The 14499-nt window shown below is 46.7% G+C and overlaps 1 protein-coding gene across 1 annotated transcript in view; it reads right to left on the reverse strand.

Annotated features, from left to right (window-relative positions):
* Nucleotides 1-1208: 1208 nt before the first annotated feature.
* The window catches only part of COMMD5 (COMM domain containing 5), a 31411-nt gene continuing 18120 nt past the window's right edge, over nucleotides 1209-14499 (reverse strand). Inside the window, exons 4-7 of the mRNA XM_081179085.1 lie at nucleotides 13305-13355; nucleotides 12416-12511; nucleotides 8053-8128; nucleotides 1209-1538 (exon numbers count right to left, since the gene is read on the reverse strand). Of these exons, the coding sequence (XP_081035211.1) occupies nucleotides 1437-1538; nucleotides 8053-8128; nucleotides 12416-12511; nucleotides 13305-13355 (325 nt within the window). The 3' untranslated portion in view covers nucleotides 1209-1436. The remainder of the gene's footprint in view (nucleotides 1539-8052; nucleotides 8129-12415; nucleotides 12512-13304; nucleotides 13356-14499) is intronic.

Consider the following 14499-nt stretch of genomic DNA (forward strand, 5'->3'; position numbering starts at 1 on the left):
ATTTAGCTTGCTTCTGTGAAAAGAGGATGCTGGACTAGATGGGGCCTGATCCAGCAGGCTCTTCTTTCCCCTCTGAATGTATATATTGCTCAGTTGAAAAGAAGAAGTTTGGATAACTGGGTCCATAGCTCCATCGGTAGAGCATGAAACTCTTAATCTAAGGATCATGGATTTGAGCCCCACACTTTGAGCACTGCAGGTTGTTGGAGTGGATGATCCTTGTGGCCCCTTCCAACTCTATGCCAAGGATCCCGTGCAACAGTGACACTACGGCCTGGCCAACAGTCCCCCCAGTTCCCCACAATAATAAAGGCCTTGACCCTTAAGAAAGAAGGACATTTTCGCCGGCCAGGTTTAATTCAAATCCATCAAACCTCCTTTGGGGAAGTTTCTCTGGTAGGGTGGAAGGAGAAAGAACTTTCCCATGTGAGGACCACCTGGTGGAAACCCTCACACATATGGTTTTCAATTGTAAACTATATGCTGATCTCCACCAGCAATTTCTAAATCAATTCTGTATCCCCATATGGAAACCAGAGTCAGAGGTCATACATTTTCTATTACTGGCGAATGATCAGGAGCTCCCCAAGTTAGCGGCTAAATATCTCTATTTGGTTTTTTGTCGTTGAAATACACTGCAGACGTCTGATCTCCCTGGAGATGTGAGGATAGACTGCTCTGCCTCCTTTCTTTTAGCAAATGTTTTGTGCCACTGGGGAAGTGGTAATTCTGTATTGATTTGTTTTGTATGTTTGTATGTGATGCCAATAAAGGTTTTACGATACGATACAATACGATAAAGGCCTTGAGTGGAGTTACACAGTTTAGGGATACTTCCCTGCTTCTTCTTCAACAAACTTCAAGTCTCTTTTACTTTCATTGTATGCAGCACATTGCCAACTGCAATTATTCTTTAAGCAAACAAGCAAGCACACGTGCACACACGCACGCAAGCAAGCAAGCAAACAAACAAACTGAATTTCATTCCTGACAAATTTCCCTGTTTTTCAGCTAAAGGTCATCTGAAAGGCTACAACACCTTTTCCCACCTGTTTTTCTATGCTGCCTGTAGAGCGAGTTGTGAGCAAATCTCTCACAAACCCTTAGAAATAATTAGTGAGATGAATCAGCACTCTTTCAGAAAGGGCTTTTTCACATCTATAGGAACAGCTATTTTTAAAACGTTTCAATGAATCACGCAAAAGGGCTTATCCAACGAGGATAATGCTATCTTTATGTGTAAAACTTAAAGAAAAAATAACAACAATCTAACAGCTGCTTCTAATACACAGGCGAAAAAATATTTACAGCCACATTATCAGAAGGGTGACGTTGCAATACATGTGATTACAAAACAGAAGCAACTTCTTTTTGATGGTGTTTCTTGTGTGGTTCTCCTAACGTCTTCAAGCCCCAATAATTTAATCAGAAAGGGTTCAGTCCTGAATTTTCAGAACACTCCTTTTCTCCAAGTCATTCATCTCCTTCAGGATCAGAGCAACATTGTACCTTAATTCTTGGAATTTCCCAGCTGGCACCTGGAACATAAAAATACCCAGAGAGGTCAGGGTGCAACATCTCCTTCTGAGAATATATAATAGGCTTGTAGGAGGCCCCTGAATCCTGAACCTATTTAGAGGACAAATCACCAGAGGAGAAATCTGACAGATCACCTGAACATTATGTCCCCCAAATTGAAATGATCTAATTAATTGCATTTTTGCAGATCTTAAGTAGCCCACAAAAATTTCCTGCCCAACATGACTACAAAGGGAGACAGCAACTTTCATTTCCTAGCCACTTTGAGCCTCCTTCAATTCCGTACCCATGCATCTGGGAGTAAGTGCTTCGGAACTCAGTGGATTTACTCCCAAGTATTTATTTACAAATTGCAAAGCTTTCTTATCTGCCCTGTAAGATCTGAGGGCTAGTTTTGACAATATGCAATTACAGAAAATGAAATTATAAGAACAAGTCAACACCATTACAATGATAAAACACATAAATCCATTCCAAACACAACAGAACAGTATAAATTCAGCAAAAGGGGCGGGTCCCACAAAACACACTACTTTAATTGTCAAAAGCCAGGGACAAAAAGGTGAGACGTCAGCATCTGTCAGAAGCTGCATAACGACGGTGCCAGATAGGAAGGCAGTTGTACAATTTAGAAGCTGCCACAGAGAATGCCTTTTCCCAGGCTGTCATTCCCTGCAATTATGAGGATGCGGGATCTACCAAGAGAGTTCTCTCCTCTGCAGATAATAATAACGTTCAACCAGTACGCATGTACAGGATTTTGCCATTAAGTCTGTCATCAAAACTGATTATCAACAGCAGATCTAACTGTTAGATTTATTAGCAGCAGCCTTGCACTTGTTACTCAGGAACTCAAAAGATACCAAAATATCGGGGCGGTTTTGAAGTCAGCGGTTAAAATCAGTTTTGAAATATTTAGCTTGCCATCTTGATTGAAAATGGCATCCTGCTATATCCAAACATAGGTGAAAACCTGCTCCTCAGGAATAATCACCCAAAATGTGCTAATGATATCTTAAAAGGTGTCCGAATGCACAACTTTCCAAAATACTTTTTAAAAAACAAACAAACCCAAATGCATTGAAAAACATTGGGGGAAAATTTCTTTCATGTTGCTTTGATGGAACAACCTCCTGAAAACACCCAGAACAAAACAAGCAAGCTGGTTGCATAACTTTGTATAAAGAAAAGCCGCAGTTTCAGCAACTTCTGTGTTTTCCCCACCTCCTGGAGAGTACAGGATCCGACCTGGCCACTTAGCACATGAGTATGCTGACTTAGAAAAATGTGATAGCTCAGGATCAATTTCTCTTTCAGCCTGCCAACACCACTAAGGGTTTTCCTCATCTATTTGCCAAATCCCTTCATTAGATTCATGAACTAAATGAGAGATAATCTGTGGAAATGACTGCTTATCTCCCTGCTGCCAAACATACAGCTCAGTAGGTAGAGCATGTGACTCTTAATGTAAGGGCTGTGAGTTTGAGCCCCACACTGGGCAAGAGTCCTGCACTGCAGGGGGCTGGACTAGATGACCCTAAGGGTCCCTTCCAACTCTACAATTCTATGATTCTATACCAGGGTCTCCCAAGCTTGCATCTCCAGCTGTTTTAGGACTACAGTCCCCACCATCCTTGACCACTGGTCCAGCTAGCTAAGGATGATGGGAGTGGTAGTCCAAAAAACAGCTGGAGACCCAGGTTTAAGACACACTGTTTGATGCCAATTCACATCTCACATCACACACTTCGTACTCCAGATTAAGCTTTGTAGGATCTACATCAGTGCTGGGAAACCTGTGGTCCTCCAGATGTTGCTAGACTTCAACTCCCATCACCCCTGAATGCTGGGGGTGGGTGTGTGCTGCTGATAGGAGCTGGATTCCAACAACATCTGGAAGGCCACAGGCTACCCAGCCCTGACCTACATTATGGATTTTCAAATCAAATGCAGGCAAAAAGGAGAACTTGCTCTCTGGAGAATTATTTCTTGTCCGCACCACAACAACTGCATTCCACATTAATTTCTACAGAGCTACAATACTGCCCACTCAGTTCCATGTTGCCCCCACCTACCAAAAAGGAATGGGGGAGAACTTAAGAGCCCTAATGGATCAGGCAAAAAGCCCACCCAGTTCAGTATCCAGCTCTCACAATGGCCACCAGAAGCCTGGGAGTCCATCAGCAGGATATGGGGGCAACCCAATGTTCTCTGCTTGCAATTTCCAGCAACTGGTATACATGGGCTTGCTAAAACATGTTGCTTAAACACGAAGGCAGCCTTGCAGGAACCACTCTGAGAAAGAGGTGTGAACCACTAGCAGGGCCCCCCTTTCAAGTAGGCACCATTTGTGTGGGCAAGCACCTCTCCATGGCCGCTGCACTTTACAACCCTGCAATTCTCTGTAAAAGCAGAGCGGCGGCCCTAGAAAGGTTTGAAGACCAACGCTTAGTGTGAATTTACAAGGCCGTGCACCATAGCTCACTGGGCAGAGCATCTGCCTTGTATCTAGAAGGCTTCAGGTTCCATCCCTGACATCTCCAGGTAAGGCTAGGAGACAACTCTGGAGAGCTGTTGTCAGCCAGCATGCAGGGCTAGATGGTCTGACTTGGAATAAGCGAGCTTCCTACACTCCTAACTATATCTTGCATCTCAAATGTTCATTAGTTACCGTATTTTTCGCTCTATAGGACACACCGGACCATAGGAGGGGGAGAACAGGAAAAAAAGAAATTCTCCCCCTCTCTGCTCAGCGCCCCTTCAGCGAAGCGGCAGGAAAAACGGAGCCCCTTCCATTTCTCCTCCTGCTTCACTGAAGGGGTGCTGCGCAGAGAGGGAAAACTGTGCAGTGCCTTTCCAGCGAAGCGAAGCCTGGAGAACAAGAGGGATCGGTGTACACCGACCCCTTTCACTCTCCAGACTTCAGGCGTCTATCCGCAAGCCTCCAGAGTGCAGCAGGAGTTCTCGCTGCACTCCGAAGACCTGCGTATAGCTGCCTGAAGCCCCCGGAGCGCAGCGGGAGTTCCCGCAGCGCTCCAGGGGCTTCAGGCGGCTTCAGCGAAAGCAGTGCGAAGCCTCCGGAGCGCGGGGGGAGCTCTCCCTCTGCGCTTCGGAGGCTTCGCATTGCTATCGCTGAAGCCAAGGAGCCTGCATTCGCTCCATAGGACGCACACACATTTCCCCTTAATTTTTGGAGGGGGGAAAGTGTGTCCTATAGAGCGAAAAATATGGTGTTTGCATATTTAGACGGCTGAGCTGATTAAAGTCTGTTCAGCAGCAGCAGACAATGCTAGGGAAAGCCAGTGTGGCTCCCCTCCCAATGCTGTTGAACTCCCCTAAAACCCCAACCAATGTGGCCAACAAGAACTGCTCTTGGCATCAGTCTGTCTCAAGAGGCAATGGAGCGAGCCTCCTCTCTGGGATGCAAGCCTGGGCAGTGTGTATGGAGGTCCTGGGCTACCCAGACAACAAGACTCTCTTATCAGCCTTGCTGGTGTGCCCCAAAGGAAATCTGAGCAATACATTTGGCACCAGCTTGGCTGCAGCAGTTGCCGGAAGGAGGAGTACAAGGCGCCACCCAACCGGTTTAGGGACTCCATTCTGGATTTGTGTTGGGTTTACTCCCGAGTCTTTTCTTCTCCCAAAGATGTCCCACAAAGCAGCAGGGATGGATTTTCCCTTGGGGTTTACTCCCGAAGCCTTTCTCGTGAATGAGTATAGCAGAGGTTTAGGACCAGAGTTTTCCTTCTCCTAGATGAGCTATCTTCCCAGGCTGACAAACCCCATCTGCCCCTCACTTCCTTCAACTGCTTATTCAGAAACCACCATCTTGACCATTAGACCCACTACTGGTCTCTTCATCTCAATCTGCTAGAGCCTGTCTTCACATGCAGGGGAATTCCCTAATTCACTAAAGGTTTAGACCCTTTGGCTACCCTCAGCTAGTTGAAGCAGTTCTCTGAGTTGTGACTGTTGTCACATGCTGACAGTTTCTAGGAGCCACAGGTGAGAGCTTAGTGCAGGGTGGGGACCAAAGGTGGACAAGCTATCGCAGAAGGAGCATGATGTGTCCCCCGCCAGGGGTGCTACCTTTCCCCTAATACCCCATACACTCCTCAGAAATAATAATAATAATAATAATAATAATAATAATAATAATAATAATAATAATAATAATAATAATAATAATAATTTATTATTTATACCCCGCCCATCTGGCTGGGCCTCCCCAGCCACTCTGGGCGGCTTCCATAAAAACCAAAAATACAATAAAATATCACATGTTAAAAACTTCCCTGAACAGGGCTGCCTTAAGATGTCTCCTGAATGTCAAGTAGTTGTTTATCGCTTTGACATCTGCTGGAAGGGCGTTCCACAGGGCGGGCGCCACTACCGAGAAGGCCCTCTCCCTGTTTCCCTGTAGCTTTGCTTCTCGCAATGAGGGAACCGCCAGAAGGCCCTCGGCACTGGACCTCAGCGTCCGGGCAGAATGATGGGGGTGGAGACGCTCCTTCAGGTATACTGGACCGAGGCCGTTTAGGGCTTTAAAGGTCAGCACCAACACTTTGAATTGTGCTCGGAAACGTACTGGGAGCCAATGCAGGTCTTTCAAGACCGGTGTTATATGGTCTCGGCGGCCACTCCCAGTCACCAGTCTAGCTGCCGCATTCTGGATTAGTTGTAGTTTCCGAGTCACCTTCAAAGGTAGCCCCACGTAGAGTGCATTGCAGTAGTCCAAGCGGGAGATAACCAGAGCATGCACCACTCTGGCGAGACAGTCCGCAGGCAGATAGGGTCTCAGCCTACGTACCAGATGGAGCTGGTAAACAGCTGCCCTGGACACAGATTTGACCTGTGCCTCCATGGACAGCTGTGAGTCCAAAATGACTCCCAGGCTGCGCACCTGGTCCTTCAGGGGCACAGTTACCCCATTCAGGACCAGGGAATCCTCCACACCTGCCCGCCTCCTGTCCCCCCAAAACAGTACTTCTGTCTTGTCAGGATTCAACCTCAATCTGTTAGCCGCCATCCATCCTCCAACCGCCTCCAGACACTCACACAGGACCTTCACCGCCTTCACTGGTTCTGATTTAAAAGAGAGGTAGAGCTGGGTATCATCCGCATACTGATGAACACCCAGCCCAAACCTCCTGATGATCTCTCCCAGCGGCCGCATGTAGATGTTGAAAAGCATGGGGGAGAGGACAGAACCCTGAGGCACCCCACAAGTGAGAGCCCAGGGGTCTGAACACTCATCCCCCACCACCACTTTCTGAACACGGCCCAGGAGGAAGGAGTGGAACCACTGTATAACAGTGCCCCCAGCTCCCAGCCCCTCAAGACGGTCCAGAAGGATGCTATGGTCGATGGTATCGAACGCCGCTGAGAGATCCAGCAGAACTAGGAAACAGCTCTCACCTTTGTCCCTAGCCCGCCGGAGATCATCAACCAGTGCGACCAAATGGTTGATCAACAACATATGGAGGACCCACACTGACACTTTGTGCTGAATTTCTTCTGAGATGATGAGCTGTGGCTTTTGTTTTTATTAAACAACGCCTGACACACTACAAATCAATTATTTCCTATTATATAGGAATATAATTCTGGTATATTCTGCATTTCCTTTTTGGATGAAATGACCAGGAGATGGTCATAAAAACAAATACACTTTGTTTGATCTACTGACTGACTGATGGATGTTCGTAAGTAGCAGGCTTAAGTGTAGTTTCAAGGGAATCTTAAAGATTTTAATTTATTTTTAAAATGCAGTTAAATGTAAGCTGGATAAACCATTAAGGTGAATGCATAAGAAGTGAACTGCTATGAAGATCTGCTCAGAAGGAAGTACCTTAAGCTCAATGGGACTTACTCCCAGGTAAGTATGTATAGGATTGCAACCTAAATGTATGGGAAACAGTAAACACATGAAGCTGCCTTATATGAAGTCAGACCAGTGGTCTATCTAGTTCAGTATTGTCTACACTGACTGACAGCAGCTCTCCAAGGTGTCAGATGGGTGAGACATTCCCAGCCCTATCTGGAACTGGACCTGAGACAATTGGCATGCTCTATCACTGAGCCAGAGTCCATTCAGTTGGATATTTCAGACTTGTTTGCTTTTCATGTTTCTCTCTGAATCCAGAAGAGATGTATATTTCCATTTTTTCACCCATCAAGCTCAGCCCTTGTTAGGGTCTCCTTCTTGGAGTTTTCCTAAAGCACACAACCCTTATGCCTCGGCACTGTTGTTTTAAACTCTTAAACCACAGCACTCACTCAGTGAATATTGGAAACAGAGATAACGCAATGCACTCTGAGAGCTTTAATTTATTTTGCAGCCCAGGTCACCCTGTGCCTGATTCTTAAGAGCAGTCTTTCAGAGAACTCCATACAAATCCATGAATATAAATTGCTTCCAAAGGCTTTCTAAAATTCCTAGTAAACAGCTATTCACTGTCGTACGAAGAATGTAAAGCGAGCCCACTCTTATTTAGCAATGGCAGTACTTACTTCAAAGCGATGAGCTGACCCGTCAGAGAGCTTTAGTTGCATTAAAATGGATGGCTGCAAAGCCCGAGCCAATGAGCTGAAATCAATCACATTATTACCATTAGAGTTGCTAGGGGAACAAGGAAGACGTGGACATGAGTCCTTTACATGAAGTGCAAAAAACAACAACAACAACAACAACAAAACCCCCCACAGGCAGTATCTGCTACATTCCAGGGGAATGTGTGCCTTTAAGCTGGACAGGAAACCAGATCCAATTAATGGCCACAAAAGCTGGACTCTACATGTAAGCAAATGTGGGTATATGGATAAAAAATACAATGCAAATTTTCTTAAGATATAACCACTATATGAAAAACACAGGTGTTAGGGCTGTCTTAAGCATATGCAGCACTGAGGTGCAAAGATCCGCCCGGCGCCCCCCCCCCCCAGCCCAGCGCAACAAACGAGCCCGAGGCGTTGGCAACTGAGCAACGCCAGGCGCCTCATGGTATGAGCAGCATGCGCTGGGCAGGCCTCTCCACAGCCCTACATCAATCTCAGGCGCGCAGGAGGGTGGAGCCAGCCAGCCGCCTCAGTGCCTCGCTGGCTCGCTCACCCCCGAACTCACGGTGCAGAGCTGCCCACAGCAGAAGAGCCTGCGGTGCTGCTCCGACGGGTGGCCTCTTCCCCAGACTCCAACTCTCGGGCCCCGGACTCTCGGCCTGGTGCCCCTGAGAGCCTGGCTCCCGGGTGCCCCACACCCTTGGCACCTATGGTTAAGATGGCCCTGACAGGTGTTCTTCCAACCATGCGCTCGTGGAGGAAACTGATTTTATAGAACCATTTCAATGAAGGTCTAGGCCCATTTTGGCACAGAAACTGCATTTTTCATAGGCCTTTGGCTAATTAAACACTCTACAGCCTTATAAACCGTGTGTGTGTGTGTGTGTGTTATTGTTTTGTTTATTGTTAGGCTATGTATTTTTGTGTTTTTATACTGCAAACAGCCTTGTGATACTCTGAGGAAGAGCAGCATATAAGATTTAATAAATGAATAAAATAATTGACGAGCTCTCCACAGTTTAAAGCATGGAACAAGATGTATTCCTGGAGACTATGGTTACGTGCTTAAATAATCATTATTGCTGGTATTGTTTTATTGTTTCTTATGACTTCATCATTCATATACTTCTCCCCCCACCTCCCAATGAAAGAAAAACTGCTGGGGCTGCCCTATCAAAGGCTCAAACAGCTGGACCACTAACACAGTATTACCTACTGTGACAAGTAACTGCTCTCTTAAGATCTCAGGAGCAAGCCTTTTCTTCTTCCTATCAGAGAAGTTTTTCACTGGAGGTGCAAAGGACTGATCTAACATCCTTCCACCAAGCCAAAAAAGGTCCCATAACATTATAATCTATCCTATAGTATGATGTCAGCTGCTTTCAACCTGGTATTCCACCCCCCTCTAAATTCCTTAATTTCCCTAATGCTGGTCCCAGCTAAGTCCCACTCAGAGCAGCCCCACTGAAATTAATGTGAATGACTAATTTTGCCCCATTAATTTCAATGGGCCCAGGTTTGGTTGAATGCAACCTACTGCTCTCTCTCTCTCCTAGCAGTAGGATTCATTTCTGAAAGTGTTATGAGCATTGGCAATCCTCAGTAGGGATTCACTCTCAGCAAACTAGCACACAGGAAGTCAACAGGGTGGCAGGGGAGAGCAGTTTTCCACTACAGTGGTACCTTGGGTTAAGTACTTAATTCGTTCCGGAGGTCCGTACTTAACCTGAAACTGTTCTTAACCTGAAGCACCACTTTAGCTAATGGGGCCTCCTGCTGCTGCCGCGCTGCCGGAGCACGATTTCTGTTCTCATCCTGAAGCAAACTATTTCTGGGTTAGCAGAGTCTGTAACCTGAAGAGTATGTAACCTGAAGCATATGTAACCTGAGGTATCACTGTGTTTCTCATTTGCGAAAATTTTTCCATTCCTGAAAATACGCTGTTTCATTAAAGCTAATTAGAAACAGGATGATTGCATGATGATATCACTCAAACTGGGCAGTTTCAAAAACAGTAATTCACTCTCTGCTACCCTGCAAAGCAGCTGAAGGCCCTTACCTAATACACGACCCTGGAAGCAACCTTGAGGCATTATTGTTTGTTCAAGGTTTTCTAGCTGGATGAGAACATCTCTGGCTTAGGTGTTCCTGCTGCTTTGTTTTTAAATTAATCTTTAGTTGTTTTGATGGCTATGCTTGGAAACCACCTTGGGCCTGATATGGAAGGCAATCTGTAAACTAAATTAAACTAAATTAATGAATTTGCATTTGCAAAAGGGGGCAGCAGGTGAGTTGAAAGGTGTTAAAACTGAAGGAGTTTAAATTTGATTTGATTTGAAACCAAAAGCACACATAATTCAAACATGGAAAATTAGATCTAATTAGAGTTAGGGCATGTGGGGAAACGTTCTGATTGAAAGCTATCAAAACAACAATGACAACCCCACATCAGCTGAGAAAGAAACCCATCTCTCTGAAAACTGGACAAGTACATTATAGGAACCAAACTGAGGGAAGGGCCTTTCTGGAGCCAGCCTTGTTGAACTCCTATACTCCCCCCAGAAGTGGAAAATGAATCACTGTGTGTGCCATTCTGCCAGCCAGTTGGCCTCTACCAAAATTAGAAAAGAAATCAGCAGATGCCAAGAGCTCTATGGCCAAGAATGAACTCTCCCCGTGCCTGTAGGTGAGGCTGTTGCCTGAGGATAAACAGGAAGTTTCTGGGGGAGCTGGCAAGGGATGGAAACCAAGAAGGAAGAAAACCCAAAAATGGAACCCACGTTCTCCAAGGAAGGACTGTTTACACCTCCCAAAACAACTAAGGTGAAGAATATTTAGCTATGTGTTCTCCAGTCTTTCGTTGGTGCACAATATATAATAAAACCCACTGTGATGATAGTACTGTTGACTCCAAATAAATAGAGGGATCCAGATCCCTCAACAGCTCCTGTCAGGTCAGCTTGCTCTACCTAAAGCATGTTCAGAAGATTACCTTGAGACACTGACTTTCCCGCAACTACATAGAGCCTTTGTTGAACCAAGGTCCCAAAAGATGCCTTCAGCATACTTAGAAGGGAGACACCCAGGAATTCCCATTATGGAACGCAAATGCATTTGTGGATGCAATCAGGTCGAGGGTATCATGAAAACCTGCTGATTTGCCCCTTATATACAATGCATGGACAACTTTTTTTTATCTCTTCTTAGGCTGATCCCCCTCAGGAAGTGACAGTCGAACGCTTAGGCTTAACTGATAAAAGATCTACAAATTAAACCTGGTAGCCAAATTTGCTCTGTTCAAGTTATGTTAGTAAAGGTAAAGGGACCCCTGATCATTAGGTCCAGTCATGGCTGACTCTGGGGTTGCAGCGCTCATCTCGCTTTATTGGCCAAGGGAGCTGGCGTACAGCTACCAGGTCATGTGGCCAGCATGACTAAGCCACTTCTGGAGAACCAGAGCAGTGCAAGGAAACGCCGTTTACCTTCCCACCAGAGCGGTACCTATTTATCTACTTGCACTTTGATGTGCTTTCGAACTGCTAGGTTGGCAGGAGCAGGGACCGGGCAATGGGAGCTCACTCTGTCGTGGGGATTCGAACCACCGACCTTCCGATCAGCAAGTCCTAGGTTCTGTGGTTTAACCCACAGCGCCACCCGTGTCGCTCCAATTATGTTAATGCTTCCTAATTTTAAGTATTTATGCTGTAAACTTTTTATGCTGTGAACTTTTATACGTTACGTCATGTGATTTCAGAAGAAAGTCTTGGTTCTGCCTTTTTAAAGGCCTTTGGCTATACACAATAAATGTATTGATTGACTGATTGATTGATTGATTGATTGATTGACTGACTGACTGACTTTCAGCAGACCAGCTCCCTACTTCCCTGTCTGCTAGGGCCTGGAAAACTACCAACTATGAGAATGGCAGACTGTCAATTGGCAACAAGAACACGATAAGGGTCCCTCTGGGTTTACACCTGTCCTGGTGGTTAGGCTTTTCCTAAATGTGCTTGAGAAGGTGCTTATTTCTTAAGTATGTAGCAGCTCTGCTGGATGAAACCAAAGGCCTGTCCAGTCCAGCATTCTGTTCTCACAAAGGCCACCCTGAGGCCTATGGGAAGCCTGCAAGAAGGACACTCTCTTTCTCATGACCCCCAGCCACTGGAGGTAACACATAATCTTCATGCTCATGTTTTCCTAACCAGGTGGGACCTGGCTGAGGGGAGATTTGGCGGGGAACTTTCCCATCTGCCCAAACTGGGCCAGCCTCCACAGACACCCACTGAAAATTCAGGCATGGGCTTCATATATCCTATACCTGGTAGAAATGGCCACATCTACCCTCCACTTGAAGTCTTCAATTCTAGGCAGCTTACTAGCTTGCTTCTGAATGGCCTCTTCAAGTGCAGGTTGCCTGTTGGTGAGGAAAAAAGAAACGGCAGTCAAGAAAGCAGGAGCGAGACTCTTCAGAGCAGTGGCGCAATGGAACCTTTGTACCACAAGGGCCACCTTCCCTTCTGGACAATTTTCCAGGGGGCCACACCCAGCAGTGGGCAGGATCAGAGGCAAAAGCAGCTCAAGAGGCAAAAGCAAATTTTACCTTTGTATACCAAGGTAGCTTTCTGCACACACTCACTTAGCTCTCTGCCCCCTTCATTCAGGCAAGCAAGCAAGAGAAATAGCCAAAGTTTAAGGGCAAATTCCAGCCAGGCAAAAACACTCAAGGAGGATATGCAGCAAGACACTGGTGTGGCATAGGGAGGGAGGGTGGCATAAGGCAGGTGTGTGGCCTGGAGAGAATCCCGAGGGCCAGACAGAGAGGTTGGGGGGGCACATTTGGCCCCAGGGCCAAAGTTCACCAACATTGCTCCAGAGGCAATGAACTGGGGAAACTGGAGTATGACTTCAGTGAATAATCTAAAGAGTAAGGTATACTGCCATGACTAAGGAACACAGGCCAGTATCAGTGTCTGGGATATGAAGGGGATCCTCTTGGTACGTCCACCACCCACAAGAGAGGGCATTCTCTGTGGTAACCCCCTAATTCCCCCTCCTTAATTAGGGAGAACCAATAAACTTTCTGATGAATGGCTTGTTCAGAAATATACTAAATGAAAGAATAAGACCTTGAGGAGAGAGATATAGGTTAGGGAATGATGCAAATCTCAAGAAAGGGAAATGGAAAAACTGAAAATCTGCAAACTTACCTGTTTCCAAAGACTACAGTGGTGAAGTCCACAATGAAATCTTCTGGAATCCTTAAAATAAAAGAGCAAATTGAGGCAAACGGCACACGAACCCCATTATGAAGTATGTCCTTCTCCCAATTATTAAAGGAAGAAAAGATAGTAGCTTACTGGATGTGGAATTGCGTTTTAGGAAACCCCCCATAAGGAAAGCCAGCACAACAACCTTGCGGTCAAACTGTACAGAATCAAGTTTTTAAAGAGAGATTTTTTACAGGTTTTACAGGTGTGTATTTCAGCCTAAGGGTCTTGGACAGCTGATTCTGTTATCACAAATGCTTCTCCGATGTTTTAATCCTCTAATGTTCAATTTCTGTTTTGAATTCTGTATATTGTATTTTGTAAGTTGCTTTGGGCCCCAGGTGGTGAAAAGTGGGGTATAGATTTTTTTTAAAAGATGAGTACCGTATTTTTCGCCCTATAGGACGCACCTAGTTTTTTGGGGGGGAAATCAAGGGAATTTTTTTTATTCCCCCCCCAGGTTTGCGCAGCCATCCCCAAGCTAGAAGAGGGAGGCGGAGCGCTCCGTCTCCCTCTTCCGCCTTCAGGGACAGCCTCCCAAGCCTCTGTGGGGCAGCGCACTGCGCTGCCCCGCAGAGGATTTGCACAACCATCCCCAAGCTAGAAGAGGGAGACGGAGCTCCCCAAGCTAGAAGAGGGAGACGGAGCGCTCTGTCTCCCTCTTCTGCCTTCAGGGACAGCTTGCCCCACTGTCCCCCGAGTTTGTGGGGCTGGCAGGGGGGGAGAAGCAGGCTTGCTTCTCCCCCCGCCAGCCTCCAGATCAGGTCGGGGAATAGCGGGCTGGCGGCGCTCCACCTCCCCGCTATCCCGCAAGCTTGTGGGGCTGGCAGGGGGGAGAAGCAAGCTTGCTTCTCCCCCCGCCAGCCTCCAGATCAGGTCGGGGAAAAGCGGGGTGGCGGCGCTGCGCCTCCCCGCTGTCCCCCAGCTTTTGGGCTGCAGGCTGCTGCCCGCAAGCCTTGCGAGCCCGCGGGACATCCCGCCGGGCTTGCAAGACTTGCGGATAGCTTCCTGAAGCCTGGAGAGCGAGAGGGGTAGGTGCGCACTGACCCCGCTCGCTCTCCAGGCTTCAGCGAAAGCCTGCATTCGCCCCATAGGACGCACACACATTTCCCCTTCATTTTTGGAGGGGGAAAAG

This window comes from Podarcis bocagei (assembly GCF_964188305.1).
Source record: "Podarcis bocagei genome assembly, chromosome: Z".
NCBI classification, from domain to species: domain Eukaryota; kingdom Metazoa; phylum Chordata; class Lepidosauria; order Squamata; family Lacertidae; genus Podarcis; species Podarcis bocagei.